This window comes from Anolis sagrei, chromosome X, assembly GCF_037176765.1.
Source record: "Anolis sagrei isolate rAnoSag1 chromosome X, rAnoSag1.mat, whole genome shotgun sequence".
Classification (NCBI taxonomy): Eukaryota; Metazoa; Chordata; class Lepidosauria; order Squamata; family Dactyloidae; genus Anolis; species Anolis sagrei.
Window position 1 is genome coordinate 30,075,364 of NC_090034.1, and position 20,270 is coordinate 30,095,633.

General features: G+C 46.1%; 1 protein-coding gene across 2 annotated transcripts in view; it reads right to left on the bottom strand.

Moving 5' to 3' along the window:
- Window positions 1-2,746: 2,746 nt before the first annotated feature.
- The window catches only part of WSCD2 (WSC domain containing 2), a 40,143-nt gene continuing 22,619 nt past the window's right edge, over window positions 2,747-20,270 (bottom strand). For both annotated transcript variants that reach the window (XM_060786098.2, XM_060786099.2), the window contains exons 3-9: window positions 12,266-12,380; window positions 11,416-11,600; window positions 8,262-8,383; window positions 6,248-6,422; window positions 5,843-6,007; window positions 5,199-5,399; window positions 2,747-4,696 (exon numbers count right to left, since the gene is read on the bottom strand). In XM_060786098.2, the coding sequence (XP_060642081.2) occupies window positions 4,344-4,696; window positions 5,199-5,399; window positions 5,843-6,007; window positions 6,248-6,422; window positions 8,262-8,383; window positions 11,416-11,600; window positions 12,266-12,380 (1,316 nt within the window). In that variant the 3' untranslated portion in view covers window positions 2,747-4,343. The remainder of the gene's footprint in view (window positions 4,697-5,198; window positions 5,400-5,842; window positions 6,008-6,247; window positions 6,423-8,261; window positions 8,384-11,415; window positions 11,601-12,265; window positions 12,381-20,270) is intronic.

A 20,270-nucleotide genomic window follows, 5' to 3' on the forward strand; every position in this document is an offset into this window, starting at 1 on the left:
CATGTCGGGCTCGCAGCTTCTCTTCCGATCACTGCGGGGAAGGAGAGACTGAGCTCTGTATGCACTCGGCTCAGATTCTGCATCACTCCTTTCTCAGGCTCTGAACCTGACACCAGTAGAAGGTGCCAGATGGGTTGCAGACTGGATGAAAATTAAAGACATAAATTGCTTTTGGGTGTCCCCAACTCAGCAACCTTGAGCTGTTTTAGGTCTTGTTGTGATGTGCCCCCAGGCTGTTTGGGATTGACAGTGACCCTAAAGAAGTGGTTCCCAACCTTTTTTTGACCAGGGGCCACTTGACCAAGGACCACTTTGATGAGGGACCACTCTCCAACATTGCTACCAAAGGGTTACGAATCAGTTTTTGGTCAACTTTAGATTCGGTTTGGGGTGCTGATTCAGAAAATTACATTGGATAGGCCACATCAGCTCTAGTTTCTGATACAGAACACATGCCATGGTCAGCGACACAGAAGGAGTGGCAGGCAGCGCAAAAGGAGTGAAAAATAAATAAATAAATAAATAAATAAATAAAGAGGAAGGAGGCTTGCAGACCAGATATTTGTCCTTGCGGCCCACTGGTGGTCCGCGGCCTGCAGGTTAAGAACCACTGCCCTACAGTGAAACTAGTGTGGGGTTTGTTGAGAGGCAAGTTGCCCTTGCCTCCCTTTGAGGCTGAGAGTGTGTGATTCAACCAGGGGTTTCAATGGCTGTGTGAAAATTTGAACCTTTACTCCTTTAGATCAGATGCCACTGGGCTAGGACTGGCATTGAGGCGGTATATTGGGGCAGTGGCATTGCCCAATGTCTTGGCATGGCTCTGCCCTTGCAGTCTCAGTCCTCGGGTTTTTTTCAGCAGGAACTGCTCAGCAAGACTTTCTGTTTGGGCTGGAAGGAGGCCCGAGCAGCAGCAAAATGGGGCACCCAGCCATTCTGTCTCCATTTTTATCAGCAAAGCAACTGATGTCAGGCTGTTTGGAGCCAAGGCATTTTGCCCCCTTGGGTCATGAGTCATTTCCCTCCATCCTCAGAAAGCATTGCCTGGCCAGAGGTATTTTTTAACATTTACAAGGTTAGAAATTCAGAGCAGCATTGCATTTCCAACATACGGAGCCCCTATGCTGGGGCTTTTCACTTTTGGGTTTGCCTTCCTCAGAGGTTGAGAGAGTGTGATGTGCCCACGGCTACTCAGTGAGTGTGCACTGCTGAGCAGGGATTCGAAACCCTGTTGGCTGGAGAATTCTGGGAATTGTCTTCCAAAATAAGGAACTTTCTCCAGCCTCGCTTGCAACCCCATTGCTGTCTGTCTCTGTTCTGATTCTCCAAACAGTGAATCCAACTGAATGCCCAAAGTGGATAATAATGTATTCCCATCAGTCTGCCGAAGCGACATCACTCCTTCTTAATGGAATTACTTCCAAGAAAAAAATGGGCTAAATCTGTTGCAAAGGGGGCCGTTGGAAAGTATAGTTAGCAAACGTACAGGAAGCATCCGTATCCGTCAATCACCACAGTTCTTCCTTGGCTTGTTCACCTGGCATGAACCTCCAGCTCTCCAAAACAAAACTCAAAATCCCTTCTTTAATTTCCTTATTGAAAAGCTTTGGGTTAGGGGTGTGTGAAATGGCAGAAATCAATTCTGTTTTCGTTCTGTTTTTGTTTAAAATTCTCCCCCCACTTCTGTTTTTGGAACTATTCTTCCTGAAATTGAAATAGATTTCCAGATCCCGAATTTAGACTTCGAACAACCCTGCTCCTCATTTCTCGGAATCTTCCCAAAATACAGAATGGATTTCTGCCATTTTGCACACCCCTACTTTGGGTAACATATTTTGGACACATGTTGCCTTTTGATGATGACAGTTTTAGCCCCAGTAGCCCTTGATTATGGCTTTCAGGGTGAATACTTCAAACATGATTCTCCATTGAACCCTCTTTTGCACATAAATATAGGATCTTGAAAGGACAGGGCCAGGCTGAAGCAGATCTATCTCCCTGCATCCACATTTCCCTGTTCCCAGTCTTTGTGAGCACCGACATCTCTGGAAAAATATGCTGCTCACATCCTTTGTGCCCGAACCCAACCAAGATGGGGAGTCTCAGGAGAGTCCAGGCTGGATTTAGTATTCAGCACCACAGCCAGCGCCGGAGAAAAAAGAAATAAAACTCTGGGAAGCGAGGGAGATAAAAAGAGAAGGGGAGGGAACTACGGAGGAACAAGCACAGGCCTCTCTGACAGCCTCCTTGGCATAGAACAGAGAGAGGCGAGCCCATATCTCTGGGAAGCTTAACTTCTCATTCCAATTTCTCAATCACTATCCGGGAAGAGATGGAAAGAGTCAGCGACAATATCTACCACCTCACCCCAAAAATAAAAATAAATGGTGAAAAACATATCCCCTAAAATATTCAGAACTGGGTGAAAGACATACTGGAAGGATTCTCTCTCAACCCTTGTATTATTTCCTCCAAAATTTAAGTTCGTAGCCTAGGGCCACTGATGCGTAACTCTTCTGTGTAGTCTGGATACAGTTTGACACCACTTAAACTTGCATGACCTCATGCTATGGAATTATAGGAGTTGTAGTTTTACCGGGTTATTTGTCAAAGGGTGTCTTGCCAAACTGCGACTTCCAGGATGTCATAACATTGAACCAGGCCAGTTTGAGTGGGCCCAAGAGACATGACTGAGTCATAGCCGCAACCCCTTCGCAAGAAAAAACACCATTCAACCGCACCATAGAAATATTAACAAAACATTGGTTTAATGGGCAGCATTTGACCTGAGGATTTTTCAGACAGAGTTCAGCGGATGGAGGGGGCAAAGCTGAAACCAGAGCTCACTTGCACTAAATTGAAATGGTTTTTTTGCAAAAGGAAGGTTCAAAAGAAAGCAACAACACCCCCCCCCCCGCCGCCCCCAAGAGACACACAAAACATTTGCTGTTACTGCTCCTTCCCCAATACATTCAGGAGCAGAAGGACCTCTGCAGAGCTGTTGAGGCTGAACTTCAAAAGAGAAAAAGAGGAAAAAAAAGTGGGGAGGGAAAGCAGCAGCAAGCACGCACATCCCAAAGGAGGTGAGCGGTTTGTTAGGCAATGGTCTGGCCATTTCCCCTCCACCAAGGGGCATCTCCAGGGGAATTATAACACGGGCCGTATTATTCACAAAGCAATGAAAAAGGAGAACACTGTGAGAAGTTCTCAACCAGGGATGGGTTGCTGGTGAGCCTCCATGTCACATTGGAGCGCAATTCCACATGGATTGCGTTGGCGAGGGCAGGAAGGAGGCATTGGCCAAGGGCTTCTGGAAGGCCATAGTCCTGCTCTGTACTCTTGAGCACAGAGGTGAATGAGAAAATAGGTGAAAAGGAGAAGGGAAGGGGGCAAATCACAGACGGGTCGTCAGCAGAGAGTCTCCGGGGTGGTGGCATGCACAACCAAATGCAAGGAGGAGCATCTCCCTTTGCCCGGTTTGCAGGCTGAAAAATACCAAGGAGATGTGGGCTGCAAGGTCGACCCCAACTGCCCCTCTGCAGCCGTTCAACTGCCGAATGCCGGAGTGGGCAAAGCATGGCCCACTGCAGCAGCTGGAGGAGGTAGCCATTTTGAATCCCACACCTTTCAAACAACAACAACAACAACAACAGCACAACTCCCTGGATAGAAGAATAAAATGAACAGAGATCAGAGGCCAGTGACGTTAGGCAGCAGATACGCTTGAATTTCCCCCAACCAGCATGTTGGTTGGGAGATTCTGGGAGCTGAACTGCCCGCAAAATAACTGGTCCACACTCTGCGGTGGCACATCCCTCGGGATTCTACCAACCGTTGTACTCTGTGGTAAGGCCCACTTGGGTCCCCAAGCATTGTTGTGTTTCTGGTCCCAAGTGTCCAGCAGCAGAGCACCCCCCACATGCCAGGGAGACATTCCTGAAAAAAACAATGAACAAAGGCCATACACCACCCTGACCTGATTTTTCTTCCAGGGTTATCGGGGCCCCAAAAGCATCATAGGGTTGCAACCAGCTAGAAAAGAATGGAAGCGACCAGCGTTACGGGGGTTCCAGGGGAAGGAAAGGTTTTGAGGTGCCATGGAGTCCAAGGCTGAAGTCGGTGCACAACAGTGCCCAGCAAACATAACGGTGGTGCAGGCAGCTTTGCCAAGGGTGGGTGACAGCACATTTGCTCATGCAAGGGAATTCATCAGCAGTGGAATGAGCGCCAAGAGCAGAACCACCCACTGGGTGGAAATTGTTCCCAGCTCAGGAAACCCAGGGCACCTTTCCAGGGGAGAGTCCGGGCCTCCCAGCCCCAAACCACCTCCCCATTGCCCACGGCCATCATCTCGGGTAATAGTCCTCTGGGACACCCGTCAGGTTCCGAAATTTCAAGGCTGTATCCACGGTTTTGATGTAGCCATTGATGGTCTTCTTCATCTCTGGTGTGTAGGGGTCATACTCCAGCTTCCGCAAGCCGGAGCGCTTGAAGTTGCCATCCTTCTGGCCCTCCACACACAAGAGCCGGTCCTCCAAGACGGCAATGCCCAAGAGGCCCACCATGCGCTTGAGCTGGATGAAGAGGTCGTGTTTCAAGTCCTCAAAGTGGACCACGAGGACCCGCTTGCCGTACTTCAACCAATCCAGAGTGTGGGTGGCCCACCAGGGGGCGTAGTTCCTGACAAATTCCGGCCATTCTGGAAGAAGAGAGGGAGCCTATCAGGATTACCTTTTGTCCCCACTTTGCCACTGAAACCAGCCATACATATCCAACCTAGTTGGGGGGGGGGGGGTTGGGGGGAGGAACTATATCTATATTTTAAATTCTTTATTTTGTTTCAGGCCATTAATTTTACAACACAGACTGGTTTCTAAAGCAAAGTTTTACACACAGGGATGATGCACGGTGAATTGTGCTACTTATGCTTCATGACACCGGGCACAGGTTCAATTATTCTTTCAGTGGAGGGTGGCATGAAATGGTGGGTAGTCAAATATAATAGGTCTCTTTGTAAGATGTGGGGCCTGCCAAATTTTCCAGATTGGGCTGATTATATTTGCTTCATTATCACCCTGTCATCAACGGATTTTAATGTTGGGATCAATGGGCAAGAAACCGCATCACTGCCGATCTCTAAAAGCGGGCAGGAGAGGATCGCAAGGTGGGCCATGGCTTCCCCGACAGGTTGCCGTGCCTACCTTTCCCTTTCCAGTGGGCATGGGACGCAAAGCCAATGTGGCCGCCATATTTCCGGTTGAATTCCGCCATGAGGGCCTTGTATGGGTTGCGGATCAGCAAGATGGCTGCGTCAAAGGCCTCGATCTCCTTTTGCCCACTCTCGTGGGTTTTGATGCAGATTGTCCGCCCGCTGCGCCAGTGGTCCCGCTCGCCTTTGAACCCTTTGGAGCCAAGGGAGAAGGAAAGAAAAGCACACGGCAGGAGTTTGAGATAGGAACACAGAGAAAGGAAGCAATGCTCAAATGGAAGAGGAGGGGAAATAGGAAACAGAGGGGATGATCACAGAACGCTGTTAAAGCATTGTTATTCTACTTTAACTGCTATGGCTGCCCCCTGAGGAATCCTGGGGGATGTAGTTTAGTGAGGCCCAGGACATCTCTGGCTGAGAATTTTAAAGGGCTCTCCCTAAATGGCAAATCCCAGGATTCTACCAGCAGCCATAGCAGTTAAAGTGGAATATGAGCACTTCAATGGTGTTGTGTGATAATCTTCTAACTCTCTCGTAATCCACGTTCATATTTGCAAATGCTCCCCTCTGCTAGCCTTCACCCTGACTCCCCAAAAGTCATCCCACAAGCTGCTGATTTTGTGGGGACATTCTCACCTTTGTTATAGAGAGAACCGTCAAAGTAGTAGCTGCCGGTGTAGTAGCCTGTAGCGAGTTCAATGAGGTGCCGGGCCCAGGTGTTGCCTGCGCCTGGGAAGCTCGCCAATGCGATGAACTGCTTGGCCCGAGATGTTAAAAAACGGCGATCCATGCAGCGGTTGTCTGTGAATGGATAAGAAGTGAGATGTCAGCAAGGGGTACGGATTCAAGTCTTGGGTCACATACCCACCGATATTTCACCGATGAAAATTGGGACACACGTGGCCAAGATGGCAAAAGGGATTGAAGAGGGAGACGAAGCAAGCTGGGAGAAGCGGTTGCAGTTTGCTTTTGCCTCTCCACTGAATCAGCGAGTGGCAATCCCCCTTCCATTCCACCTTGGTGCCAATCCCACCTTCTTACCTTGCACCTGTGTCTGGTACATGATGAAATACTTGGCAGTGCCACAGCTTTCAAACTCCTCACCACTGCATTTCTGGGCACAGAGCTGCTCATCTTCCCGCTCATGCAAAGTGAAGAGGGTGGTGGGGAAACCACAGTGGCAGGACTCACCGGCCAGGGCTGCCAAGGGGAACTCCTGGCAAAGGACAGACACAAAGCGTCATGCCATTGAGAAGCTCAGCAGAGGTGGCATCTGGCTGAAGCCCTGCCCAGAACAAATCCCCATCAATAAAACCTTTGGGTCCATTCACATTTAACTCAGGTTGACCTGCACACACAATAGGATTGTGCGTGTGCTGTTCAGAGCTCCTCAAAAGGAAGGTTACTAAGATGGGAGAATGTCTCCAACCAAGAAAAGGTTGGCACCTCCAAGAACACCCCAAGACTGCCTTGCCCTAGCCGCGCACCCATTTGCTTTGATATGAACCAACTGGGAAGGGCACGGTTCTGCCCCTTCTTTCCTTCTTTTCCCTACTGAGTGAACTGAAGATGTGATGAATGAAAGATGTACAGTTTGAATGAAGTAGTATGAAAGAAGTATGGTTGGAGTCTATATGAGGCTAGAGATGCCATCCTAAGAAACGAAGTCTGGAAAACTACAAAAGGAGAATTCATGAACTATAACTCAAAGTTGTTGATGAGAACAGCTGAACTGTTGATAGCCAGAGACAAATGATTAACTCTTGGTGGAAAACAACATGTTTACATGACCAGAGACAATTACTCTTTTAAATGGTTCCTTACATTATGAAAGAAAACCAGTATCACTTAAGGAAGAAAAGCCAACATCTGTCTGGAACTGATGGAGTCAGCATGTTTTAGCTGGAAAACAATTTGTCATTCATTTACAATTTCTTGGAACAAAATCAGCAGAAATATTGCTGTATAAGAGGCAATTTACTGTCCAAAGATTGTGGCAGACTGGAGAAGTCTGGTCACCTGCCATCTTCTCCAAGGGACAGAGGAAGATGGTGTATTCGCAGAATGGTAGATTTACTGGGAACGCTGGCCTATGTTTGGGTCTCTATTCCAGGAGAAGGAAGAAGAGATGGTAATGTATGCATGATGATAAGTGAATGTGTATGTGTGTGAATGCTTTGTTTGTGCACCCAATGGAGCTATAATCCGTGTGCGTCTATCTTCTTTCTCTGTAAAGGTCCTAATACTCTGTCTCAATGTGAACAGAATAAAAGAACCTTTTAAAAGCCTTTTAAAGTTTAAAAAGTATTTATGACAAGGGCAAACTCTTGTTGCACTTTAAGCTCCCTTGGCAGGGTAAATGGGAGGAGGAGAGAGAAACTAGGACATTTTAAAAGCATCTGAGAAACTGGGACATCAGAGGAGGAATTGGTATTGTCCGTGCCAGATTGGGTCAACTGGAGGCTATATGGGTGGGCAAGCATGAGGAGGGCACATTAACCCCTTAGAATTTGTAGGGCCATGCCATCCCCATCAAACATATTTTTGTAATACCCTCCTGTGGCAAGGGCAGGGAAAGTTAAATATTCTGGCAGGGGGATGTGGGACAATCAGAAGCAGGATCCCTATTGGAAACACCAGTATGACTAACTCTCCAAAGGCACTGTTTTCCCGGCTCTGGCTTCCTGGGTGGGTCTGAGCAACTGTGGCAGAGGGCAGGATGGTCATAAGTCATAGGTGTCTGGCAGACATACAACAACAACAACAACAACAACAACACAAAACAACAACAAGAACAGGGACTTAGGATGGTCTGGGGAAAGCAACTGAAGATTGTTCTTCTGTTAATTGGGGCACAACAGGCGGACGTCTCCCTTTCACCACTGATCTTTGACGATCAGAAGAAGGATCCCTACTGAAAACACCAGTATGACTCACTCTCTAAAGGCACTGTTTTCCCAGCTCTGGTTTCCTGGGGTGATATAGGACAAAAGGAAGGGTCTGCTAGGGGGGATCCAGTAGGATTTATGGGAAGGCCTTTGGTTTCTCTTCATACCTTGCTGGTGCAGAAGTCCACGCAGCGGTCCACCGACATGTTTTTCATCAATCGGCTGGCAGGTAAAGCCAGTGACACATTCTCCGGGCGGCGGAAGCAACCGCGGAAGATGGCACTGCCATCTGAGAGGGAGGGAGGGAGGCAAAAGAAAGGCATCAGATTGACAGAATTATTGAAAGAATTAGCTTTTGCTTCTTGTCAAGGGATAACTCAGCCACAGTGGTTCATGAGCTGGCAACTTCCCAAATAGACATCTGGCTCCAACATAGAGCTGCCCTGGAAGCTATTACTAGTGCAGAATTGCAGAAGGAAGAGGAACCATACAGGCAACACAAAACAATTATTACCATTACTATTACTATTACTATTATTAGACTGAGTGATGTCACAGTAAGCAGGTCCTGCAAGGACGATGTTCCAAAGGGCAGTGCCCAGTGATGTAATTAAGCATGGATGCATTGAACATCTATCATGTTTGTACAGTGTATGCCATTCCAAGAATAAACACCAAGTCTAACAAAAGAGGAAAATATGCACATACTCCATTTTCAAAGCAGTGCTCTCACTCTACAGATTCCTCCCCTTAGGGCTGGGGAAGAAAAGCCAGGCCTGAAACATGCCTCCTCTGAGTTCCCTGCTGGGCCTAAACTTCAAAAAGACAAAAAAGATGTGCTTGGCTTTGAACCAAAGGCTTGTCCCTTTAAGGCTTCCCGCTTTGTGTGAAAGAGGTGGAGCCTGAGGGGAGGAGTCTTGTCCCAGAGGTATAAAAGGCCCCAGTAGGATTTGTTGGAGCAAGCATGTCTTGGGGTTCCTATTTTAGGCTGAAGCATGGTGTGCCATTCAGAGATATTGGACTGCCGCTCTTACCAGCAAGCTGTCAGAGGGTGATGGGAGTTGTCTTCCAACCCTTCTGGGGTTTTGTGTTCTATGCTGGGGAAGGCAGCCGTCATGTGTCTTTCAGTTGTATTTTTTAACCCCAATATCAGTCAAAATATACCAGTCTATTGCCAGGCTTGAAAAAGATTGCTCGAGCGTTCTTTGTACTGCCATCACATCCTCACCACTATTAATGCGCTTACCTTCAACCCCGCTCTGATTGTTTTGGGCCCGTGTCTTTCACAGGTCCCAACACCCTCGTTCAAAAACCATGGGACATATTAATGTCAGTTGAAAAATGGTATCTGTCACTCGCATCCAGAATATTTATTTATTCTGAGCCCACAACTCTGGGTTACAGTCGTGCTGGTCCACTGCTAAACCACCATTCCATTCTATTGATCTCTCGCTCAGATCTCTCGCTCTCAGCTTCTGTCTCACCAAGGAAATGACAAGTGGCTGTTATTTGTCTTCAGTAATTCTCAGGAAATGGCTCATAGATCAAAAGCTAATCTTCATTTCCTGTGGTCGCCCACAACTTAAGGTTGCATCTGATGTACGTTATTGTGCTTGGTTTTGCTCTCTGCCAGGGGGACTGACTAGAGTTCGGAAACATCTGTGATTGTGTCTGAAGAGCTGGGAATAGTTGCGATCCCATCGCATAATGAGGTTGAGTGTCTTCTTAAAACTAGGAGAGTGTTGTGTTTGTCCACAACAGCACTGGCAGCGCTCTGCGGGTATTTCAGGCAAGGGGCAGAACTAGGCCTAAATCTGGCATAATGTCGGGAAAACTAATTATAACAAGCATGAAGAGGATAGGGCCAATTTTCATATCCAATGTGATGCAATTTGGGTCCAGGTTTGGCACAAAAAAGTTATGGGGGCACCGAGGTTTGGGGACGACTAAGACCTATGACATTTCCCCACATACGAGATGATTATTTGGGAGAGGAATCAATGCCAACCCAGAGATGGGAAGACCTGGGAAAAATGTGAAAAATTGGGAAAACCCGGTAAAAAATGGAAAAATTGTTTGTTCCCCATTTTCCCCATTTTTTCCAAGCCTTCCCATTTTCCCCATTTTTTTCCAAGCCTTCCCATCTTTAACAAATGAATTATTTTAAATTTCGATGTTATGGCCAAAGCTTGGTGTTGGTCCGTGCATCAGGACATTAAAACCTCCCCTTGCTTTCCCTACATGACTTGCCATGTACATTTTGCAGGCCCCTAATTGGGGCCTCTTCTGGCTTTTCCTGTAGGACCCTCCGCCAATATCCCCCCCCTCCCTTATGTATCCCTCCTTCGTTCACCTTCCCGATTCCTCCTCTGTCTTTGACATTTAAGTACCTGCTAATGAGCCACACAGGCCCCGGCATCTCAACTATGGGAGGCGGTGAGAAACACAAGGAATGCAATATTAGCAGCGGAGTCACGGGGAGAAAAGCCTTTGAGAGCCAGGGAGAGATCAAAAGCCTATTTGAAGCTCATTAATGGTGCTCAAGCACCAGTTATTTCCTTTCCCAGGGACAGGGTGGCCCTCTCTCTGGTTTGTGGCACTGCATGGCCCAGGCGGTACAACAGGATGCTTCGGCCCCCTTTCCATCCACCCCCATGACATTTTTGGATGCCAGTGAACCAAAACAGCTCTGAATTTCCATGGGAGTCGACATGGAGACCTGACTCCCAGAACACTCCCTCGTAAGGCAAGACAAGTAGATTGAGATGTTCACACTTTGGCCATAGCATCCGAAGGTGTAAAGGTAAAGGTTTTCCCTTGACATTAAGTCGTGTCCGACTCTGGGGGTGGTGCTCATCTTCATTTCTAAGACGAAGAGCTGGTGTTGTCCGTAGATGCCTTCTAGGTCATGTGGCCAGCATGACTACATGGAGCACTGTTACCTTCCCACCAAAGCAGTACCTATTCATCTACTCACATTTGCATGTTTTTGAACTGCTAGGTTGGCAGAAGCTGGGGCTAACAATGGGAGCTCACCCCATCCCGTGGATTCAAACTGCCGACCTTCTGATCAGCAAGTTCTACAGCTTAGTGGTTTAACTCACTGCGCCACCATGGTCCCAAAGATATAACTCCCTAGAAAAGACAGTCATACTTGGAAAGGTGGATGGTGGCAGGAATAGAGGAAGACTATTTCAAGTGGATGGACTTAACCAAGGAAGTCCGGGCTGCCCTGACTTTGGTGAATAAGGACAGGGTGACTTGAAGGTTTCTTGTTTATTCACCCCAATTTCACATCCCCGTTGAGATAGCCTGACTTACACCTCCTTGCGGACTCCTGGGCCAATTCAAGGCGGTAGATGGACAGTCGGTTGATCCCGCCGCAGATGTTGCTCTTCTCCCCCTTACACTCCATGTTGCACTCAGAGTTGCTGACGTTGGTGGCTTGGATCTTGTGCCCACAGTAACACTCGGCCCCAAACTCCAGCCCTGCATAGAGGTAACCCCTGCCAGGAGAACAAAAAGGGCATTCGGGAGGGTCAAATAGTTAGGTTCTGCTGCTGGATTGTCTTTCTTTGAAGGCCAGCCAAACAACTAAGTTCTACAGGGAGGTTCTGGGAGTTGTAGTCCCACAAAAAGGAATTTCCCCCAAGCTCTGAAGCAGATGGGGGATAGGAAAACTACACAATCTTGTCTCTCAAGGGTCAAGAAACTTGAACAGGAAGAATCCTGGAGTGATGTGAATTTTCACAGTTCAAGGAATATTCTTTGCAAAATTCACTCACAGTTTCTGGGATGATCATTGTTATATTAGAGTAGTGCTTTGCCTGAAAACTGGCCAGGTATTCAGCCCCGGGCCTAGTTTCCTGTTATCATCCCTGCAGTTAGAAGCAAACCTTAAGATATCCCCTTTCGTGTGTGTCCCAGACTATAATATAGGAGCCCAACTGCTCCTTTCCAGCCTTAGACAGGCTGACATCTCCATGCAAGTGATCCCCCAATGATTGCAAATGTAATCTTTCCAGACCACGATGCTGGGAGAGTGGGAATTAGGAAGAAAAATAACCCCAGGAAGAAAGGCACCTCACTCTACTGCCCCAAGCCAGCAGTGGAGATATACACGTGATACTTTGGAATGAATGAAGCCCCCGTCACGGCTTTGCCACCCTACCGTTCAGCACAGTTGTCCTGGCAACGGAACAATGTCATTTTTTTGTAGTCAAAGAAAGACACGCCACGCAGGGCTCTCCGGTGGGTGTTGTCCACATAACAGCCGATGTATTTTGCTGGGGAGGGAAAAACAAATGGTTAAAAGTGCCCATCACAAAAGCAGTCACTCTCTTGACATGGCACAAGTGTTATGAATAACTTCCCCACACTGGAAAAGAATATCCCACTTCTGACACCACATTGTCATGAATGACTTTTCAATAACTTTAAAGCATAGGCTCTTTTTATTGCAATTTCCAGTGTGAGAGGGTATATCAGATTACAGAAAAGCATTTAGACATACAGATATACAGATTCTAAGCAACTATATTGGATGTACAACTTACAGTTACACTGGGCTAACAAACAAAGAGGAATTACATTTTCACTCAACATTCACACACATGAACATACATTCATCCTCATGCACCCAAATATTATTATATCATTTTCTCCCTCCTTGGAGAAGCACCTGTTAGGCCAGACCCTGCTTGTTTTCCTGCAGACTGTCAACACATAGTTCCATAACTTCAAAACTTCTTTCCCTAAGAACAATGCCAAGGACCACATCTCTGTTTTCCATACAGCAGAATCTGACTCCCTGCACAAAATCTAGGCCTCCAAAAGTGCATTTCTTCCTCATCCTTTGAGAAAGAAGGCCAAAGTGACCAGACTGCTCCCTTGCAAATCTGCCACTCCATGGTACACTATCTCTCTCCTTCCCATGGAGCAGAGCATAGCGGGTGGCCCAGACTCTTAAGGTCTGCCACAATTTGAGCATTATTAGAGTCTTTTATAGAAATATTCTGCTGATGTAGTCCCAAAGTTGTAAATTAATGATAGACTTCTTCTATCCTGGCTCCATCTCAGTTTCGTGGCCAGATGTTGACTCTTTTTTATTGGTATTGACAAACACAAAGTTTGTGCTGACTTCCTTCTTAACATAAGGAATGTTGCAAAAATATCCTTAACTTGAAAGAACCTTGTCTCAGTTCTTATCAGAGTTTACTTTTCAGTTCTTATTAGCAACTTTTAATTACGGTTCAACAAGCAGGTTTAGTCATTGCAGGCCTTGGTCTTTTACTGGTGTTTCCAAAATTATTAACTTTATCCATTCTTTCATTCTTCCATTCATTCCCACACATATATCAAATTCACATTTCTCAAATATGCATATTAAAATTTTGTGACACAAGAAAGCCAGGAGGTGGTAGGCACAAGAACTACCAACAGCATAGACCTCACATTGGCATTTCACCCCTGAAATTGTGACAGAGAGCAGTTGCAACCTTGGAGTAAAACTTGAATGGGGTTGAAGTATCTTCCAACTCAATGAGTCTACCAACTGGATCTTCCTCAGCCAGCCTGAGTCTCCATTTGATCCAGCCTCGTCTGTGTAAACCTTCCCTATGGGGTTCCTCAAGCGGCAGGAAACTAATTTCTCAGGTTAGGAAGAAATTGCACAGATGAAAAAACATGGCTTTGGTGAGGAAAATTCCTTCTGGGATATGATAATGAAATCCGACAACAAACTGATTACCAAGATATACAAAAAACTCTTAGAGTGGGCCACTGAAATAGAACAAATAAAAGAGTGAATGATCAAATGGGCTTCCAATGTAGGACATCCAATAAAATTAGAAAAATTGGAAAAAACTGGAACCAAAAGATTAAATATACCCATGTGAATGAACTAAAGGAAAATTGGATGAAAAAGATTATATAGGTGGTATATAACTCCACACAAAATTTCAAAATAAAAATATAAAAATGCTTTGGACAAATGTTGGAAATGTGGGCAACAAACTGGAACCTTTTTTCATGTCTGGTGAACTTGTTCAGAAGTAAAAAAAAGTTTTGGACAGAGATCCATACTGAGATACAAAAATATTAAATATAAAGATAGCAAAAGAATCTGAATATTACTTGTGAGGCATGTTGGATGTGGCGGAAGATAAAGACAAAGAAATTCTTTTCAATTAACTAGTTATTGCAGTGAGAATTGCAGTTGCTAAAAATTTGAGACAAAAGGAGATTCCTAAAAAAGAGGACTGGCTGAAGAAAGTTTTGGAGGTAATGAACATGGACAAGCTTATCTAATGAATTACCCCCAACCAAGGACTTCTAAAAAAAATGAATTGGGACCTGGTCAAGAATTACCTTAAACTATTAAAGTAAGACTTAATAATATGATTAAACAAATACCCACAAAAGAAGATCAGAAACTGCAGGGATGTTCAGACAAATTTGTTCTTTACCCCTTAGAGGGTCCAATAACTATGAATTCACAACCACCGAAAAAATAGAAGGAAGTCAAACCATTTATGTATTTATTACTTTTTTTCTGTGTCTGTTTTTTTTTTAATTCTCTCATTTTCCAAGCGTTCCTATCCAGAAATTGCTCTCACTCTTTCATTGTTTTACTTTCTACTTATTAATGATATAACCCAATAAAAATCTAACTCGGGGGGAAAAAAAGAAAGAAATTGCACAGATCTTTTCAACCCCTCATTGGACAGACAAAGGTTCACCACTTCCCAGGGAACATCCCAGCACATTAGCAAACACACCACCACCACCCCTTCAGGTAGCAGAACTGCCAGGCCACCCGCAAGCTGGAAAGCACAGAGTTTAACCTGCCGCCGTGACCTCGGCCTCTTCATGCCTTCTTCGCTGGGAGCTGTACCCGCACCAGGCCTCTCTGTGGTAGATACAAGATTGTTGCCTCAGCAGGCACTGTCTAGTTAGTTTGCTTCCTGGCAAAGCCACAGGGAAGCTCCCCTGAAATGAATTTGGAGGTGCCAAGCTGGAGAGCCCCAGCACCCAGGGAGGGCTCAAGCATTTTCCTCCTTGTAAGACCTTGGAAGGGAAGAAAACCCTCAATTGTTCTGGATGATGAACATCTGTCCCAACAGGCTGCTGGCAGGGATGGGGCACACAATCCTCTTGGGGCACCCACACTTCTCATCCCAAAGTGACTGTGTTCTTTCTGTACAAAAACAAAAATCACTTCCCAGCATGAAAACCTTCTCGTCTCCTTTCCGAACTGGGTTGGATCAAATGGAGACTCAAGCTGGTACCAGTGCATGAGGAAGACTATTTGATGACCCAAATCGGTAGACTTGTTGAGTTAGACTTGACTCCAAAGACCATCTAGGGCAGCCCCATCCAAGACTGGACTCCAAGGGGGCTCACCAAGGTGCCGGATGTCATGGCTTGACTATTTTCAGAACCTTAGAGAGCTCCTTCAACTCCTGCAGCAGATTCAAAGCCCTAGTGACAATGAAAGGCGTGCACAGGAGGTGGAGGGAGGTAGATAATTTCATTTCGTGTTGATTTTAATATCAGTTTTAACTGGCTTTCATTTGCCTGACTCTCGGTGATGAATGATTTAATATATTCCTAGCATTTTAAATAGCTATTGCTGTTTGTTTTGATTTGATTGTACTTTGGGATTTTTAGATATAGGACATATAAATATTGAAAGAGAGGGAGGAGGGAAAGAAGGGATGGAAGGAGGATAAGAAGAAGGGAAGGGAAAAAGAAAATATTGGTTTAAGGGAGAAAGGAAGACCCCAAGACACTACAAGATGAGTTTTCCCGGCTGATTGTAGAGCCCAACAAAGTTGGAACTGGGAATTTATCTGGTGGATATGCCTACAAAGAAGTGTGCCTCTCTATCCCACTGGAGGCCCAACTCTAGAGACCAATGGTCTCTAGAGTTGAGCCAACATTTCTGCTCACCAGGGCAGAAGGTCAGGACATTTCTTATCTTGTCTCCCAATAAAGCACCCGTCGGGGGGGGGGGGGCGCTGTTGGAAAAATAAACTTGTTTGTTCAGTGAACTGTAGCTGATGCTGCCATTTCTTATGCCTATTAAGGCAAGAGCGGAAGGGACTGCCAGGCGGGTCCGCAGCCTTTCTGCAATCTATTAAAACCCGGCCTATTAATGCGTTCTGACAAGGGGCATGTGGCTTGAGATATGGCCCAGTGTGCAGCCCAGTTTCTGTTGGAAATAACAACCTTCTTCAAGCCTCCACTAGTTATTTGTTATGTATATAAATGAGATTGCTTACTGTATTGTATGTGTGTGTGTGGTATGCAATTTTACCTTAACTCTTTGTTGTGGGAGGGACTGCAGACCATGTGATCAGATCTGGGCTTGTTCAGGACTCAGACTCCATTTTAGATCTCAGACTCCATTGGACTTTCAGACTAGATAGGGACTTCATTAGACTCTCAGAACCGAGAGATGCTTTGGACTATGAACTGTTGATTGTAAGAAAGATGCCCTGTGTTACCTACACAGTGAAACTACTTCAAATCCTATCTGTAACTGGACTGATAAGCAAAGTACCTGTGTGCTGAATACATGAAGTTTGTGAGTAAACAAACTATGTTACTTTTAAAGAAGTCTGCTTATTTTTGTCTCTTGAGAGCATGATTTAAAGGAAAATATATTTTAAGGGAGAGTAGATGTTTTAGGGCAAGTAAAAAGAATGCTTCTGAAACTCTGCTGTATGTGTGTGTGCTTTTTGTGCATTGCCATACCTTTGTCCCTAACAGTTCAAAGACATACCCAGGTACATCAGTTTAACAGCTGAGAAACCTAATTGCCTTGCATGAATACCATTTTCCTAAAAGGTTATGGCATCATTTTTGAAAAGGTTGTGGCTTCTAACAAGGTCATGCCTTTCCACAGATCATAAAATCAACAGAAAGTTATGGAGATTTCCCTTTTCCAAAAGGTTTGAGGCATTTCCTTTTCCACTCGAGTGTTCTTTCAGGTGAAAATTGTAGCATGTCCAAATCTGGTCAATGTTTCTGGGTTGGAGGTGGGATCCTCCAACTCAGAGTGACTCTCTTGCATGCCTAAAATCCTTTGATTTACTATGGGTCTGGGCAACTGTTGCAGAGGGCAGGGTGGTCATAAGTCCTATGTGTCTGGCAGACACAACAACAACAACAACAAGGACTTGGATGGTACAGGGGAGCAATGAAGGACTGTTCTTCTGTTGATCGGGGCACAACAAACTGATGTCTCCCTTTCACCACTGATCTCCAACAATCGGAAGCAGGATTCCTAATAAAGATTAGGCAGATATGATAAAATATATGGTAGAAGTGGCACAAGCAATGGTGGCGATAGGATGGAAAGAGTACAAAACATGAAAAATTTAAAAATGACATGAATATTTAGCAGATTATATGCTCCAGGATTATATCAATGAAAGGAAAAATAAATATATAAATATCCTATAGGGAACTGGGTCTCAAAGGGGAAAGAACGGATAGCAAACGTGAAGGGAAAATGAAAATGCAAGGAACTAAATCAGATCATCTCAATGATCCAACAGATAGAATAAAAAAAGTGGAAATGGAATCACAACTTTTCCCAGAGGGAGTGGAGAGAGGAATAAGGAGAAAAGTACAAGTAGGAGACTAAGATGGAATTAGAAAGGAGCCGCAGTTGAACTATACCAGGACAGTATGTTATCACTTTGACTTGTATTTGGTTGGCTGATTTTGTTTCTTTAATACTTCTGTAATATAATGGTGACAGTTATACTCTACGTATAGTATCCAATTTTTTTTAAAGAAGCAGGATCCTTATTGCAAACACCAGTATTATCAATCTCAATTGACAGGAGAACTGATCCCTGCTGCTCGCAACAGCTGATGCTCAGTAACCAGGATTGGAGGAGGGACATTGGTCCAGGAGATGGTCCTTAGTTCAGTCTACTTCACTGAGAAGCTAATTTAGAATGGCGGCCATGGTTTCCCTCATTAGGGTTGCAGCACTGTGCAAACCGAGGGGGGGGGGGCTCGTTTGGGAATGGTATTCAGCCATGCTCATTAGTTTAATTTGAATTGATACGCTGTGCATCCACTACCAGATGGTAAGTGCGAATCAACTGTCAGTTGCTGTCAAGGTTGCCGTGGCGGTCCCAGCCATATGCAAGGCATCCACAACAATTAACCTCCGAGAGGACGACTGCTAATTCCTTGTGGCGGGGAGGGGACCGGCCTGAGGAAAACACAAGAGGGCAGTCTTCACTTGACTTCTTTGACAAAGGTGGCATGAAAAAATTGGGAGGAAAATTACACAATGTTACATTCCAGAAACTTTGTTTATGTGCCAGAAACTATGTTTCTGGCACAAACTATAGGGCCACAGTAGAATAGCTGTTAAAACTGCTAGCTGCAGTAAAAAGCTGCTGATAGGAGGGTTAACTGTTTGAAGCCATGAGTCGGAGTGAGCTCCTGACTGTCATCCCTAGCTTCTGCCAACCTAGCAGTTTTAAAGTATGCAATATGACTAGGTCAATAGGTACTGCCTCAGCTGGAAGGTAACAGGGCAACCCATGCAGACATGCTGGCAAAAAGTTCGGAGATGTCTACGGACTCAGGCTCCTCAGCATGGAAAATGGGACAAGAGCACCTCCCAATGGACGGAGTTGAGCACCGCCTCCAGACGCAGGAGATGAAAAGGCCTTTACCTTATCTGTGTATCGTATCTTGTTGTTCATTGTGTAAAAGGCACTGAATGTTTGCCTTAAATGTTACTGTAATCTGCTCTGAGTCCCTCCGGGAAAATAAAGAGGAAAATAAATATAGTTTATTATTATTGTTATTGTTAATACTGTTGTTGTTGTTATCATTATTATGTTGAATTGGTTGAGACTCTCTGAGAAATTCATTGAAAAACTAGAGCAAAATGTGCCATAACAAGACGTCCCTCCTGCAAAAAAGTTTAATGCACTTTCCCCGTGTTTTTATGATAGAACCAATTAGGAAATGACATGGATCACCCAGAAACACAAATTGTGTTGCATAGTGTTATTTTGTAAAGAAGGCCCACTGACCCCAGAGGATGTAGTTGCCCTTTTAAATGCCTCTCTCCGTCCTCCAACTCTCCTCCCTGGCTCTCGTCTGCTGCGGTGCCGCCCCTCGATGTCTCCTGACCTGAGCCAGGGTCGTCTCGATGTGGCCAGCCAGCTCAATCCATCCGCCTATCTCCTCCGGATCATCGCGATGAAGTGCCCAAGCCAAGATTTCCTTCCGCAGGCCTTCCTTAAATATTGGGACCTTAGTGGTATTGGACCACTCAGGCACCTTTTCTGCCCGCAACTGGAATTCTTCCACGTATTCGGACACGGAACGCTGGCCTTGGGTTATTGTCTGCAACTTCTCTCTCGCTCGGATTCTCTCGAGCGGATCCCTGAAGCGTGCTTCCAGCGCTGCTAGGAATCGCCTCGTGGATCCCAAACATGGGTCACGTCTGGCATGGAGCTGGACATACCACTCTGCCGCTCCTCTCCTCAGTGCCGCGCCCACTGCCTGCACTCTGCTTGCCTCCGATCTGAAGGTGAGTGCGTTGTCCTCTAGATATCCCCTCACCATGGTCAAGAAATAATCGAGGCTTCCGGCTTCACCTCCAAATTCGACTCTCAGCTCCTCCCTTCTCTGGTGGTGGAGAAGGGGCTGCATCTCCCGGCTCTCTGCTCCTGGTGGCCCTCCCTGGAGCCCATGCTGCTCCGGGGGCAATCCATACCGCCCTGTGCCATGCCTGGCTCCGGCCGGGGGCACCAGAAGCGTCTGCTGGGACGTTCGCGTTAGGCCCCGCGGCTGTCCTTCCTCCTCATCACTCTCTGCCCCGGCTCTCCAACTCGCCTGCGTTTTAGGCCGTGTTCCGGGTCCCCGGTCACTCCTCTCCCCTGCACTCCACACCGATTCCCCTCGGGGTTGTGATTCCTCTATCAAGGGGGCCAGCCGCTCCATCACCCTCGACATCACTGCGAGGGTGGTTTCCATGGATGCCACCTTTTCCTCCAGATACTCCAACCTCTGCGGGGAGGGGAAATCTAGCCCACTGCTTTCTCTCGCTGCCACCTCTGCCCCCTTCACTCGCCTCTGGGTCACCCCGTTGGGCCGGGCATAAGCAGTCGATGAAGCCAAGGCAGCCA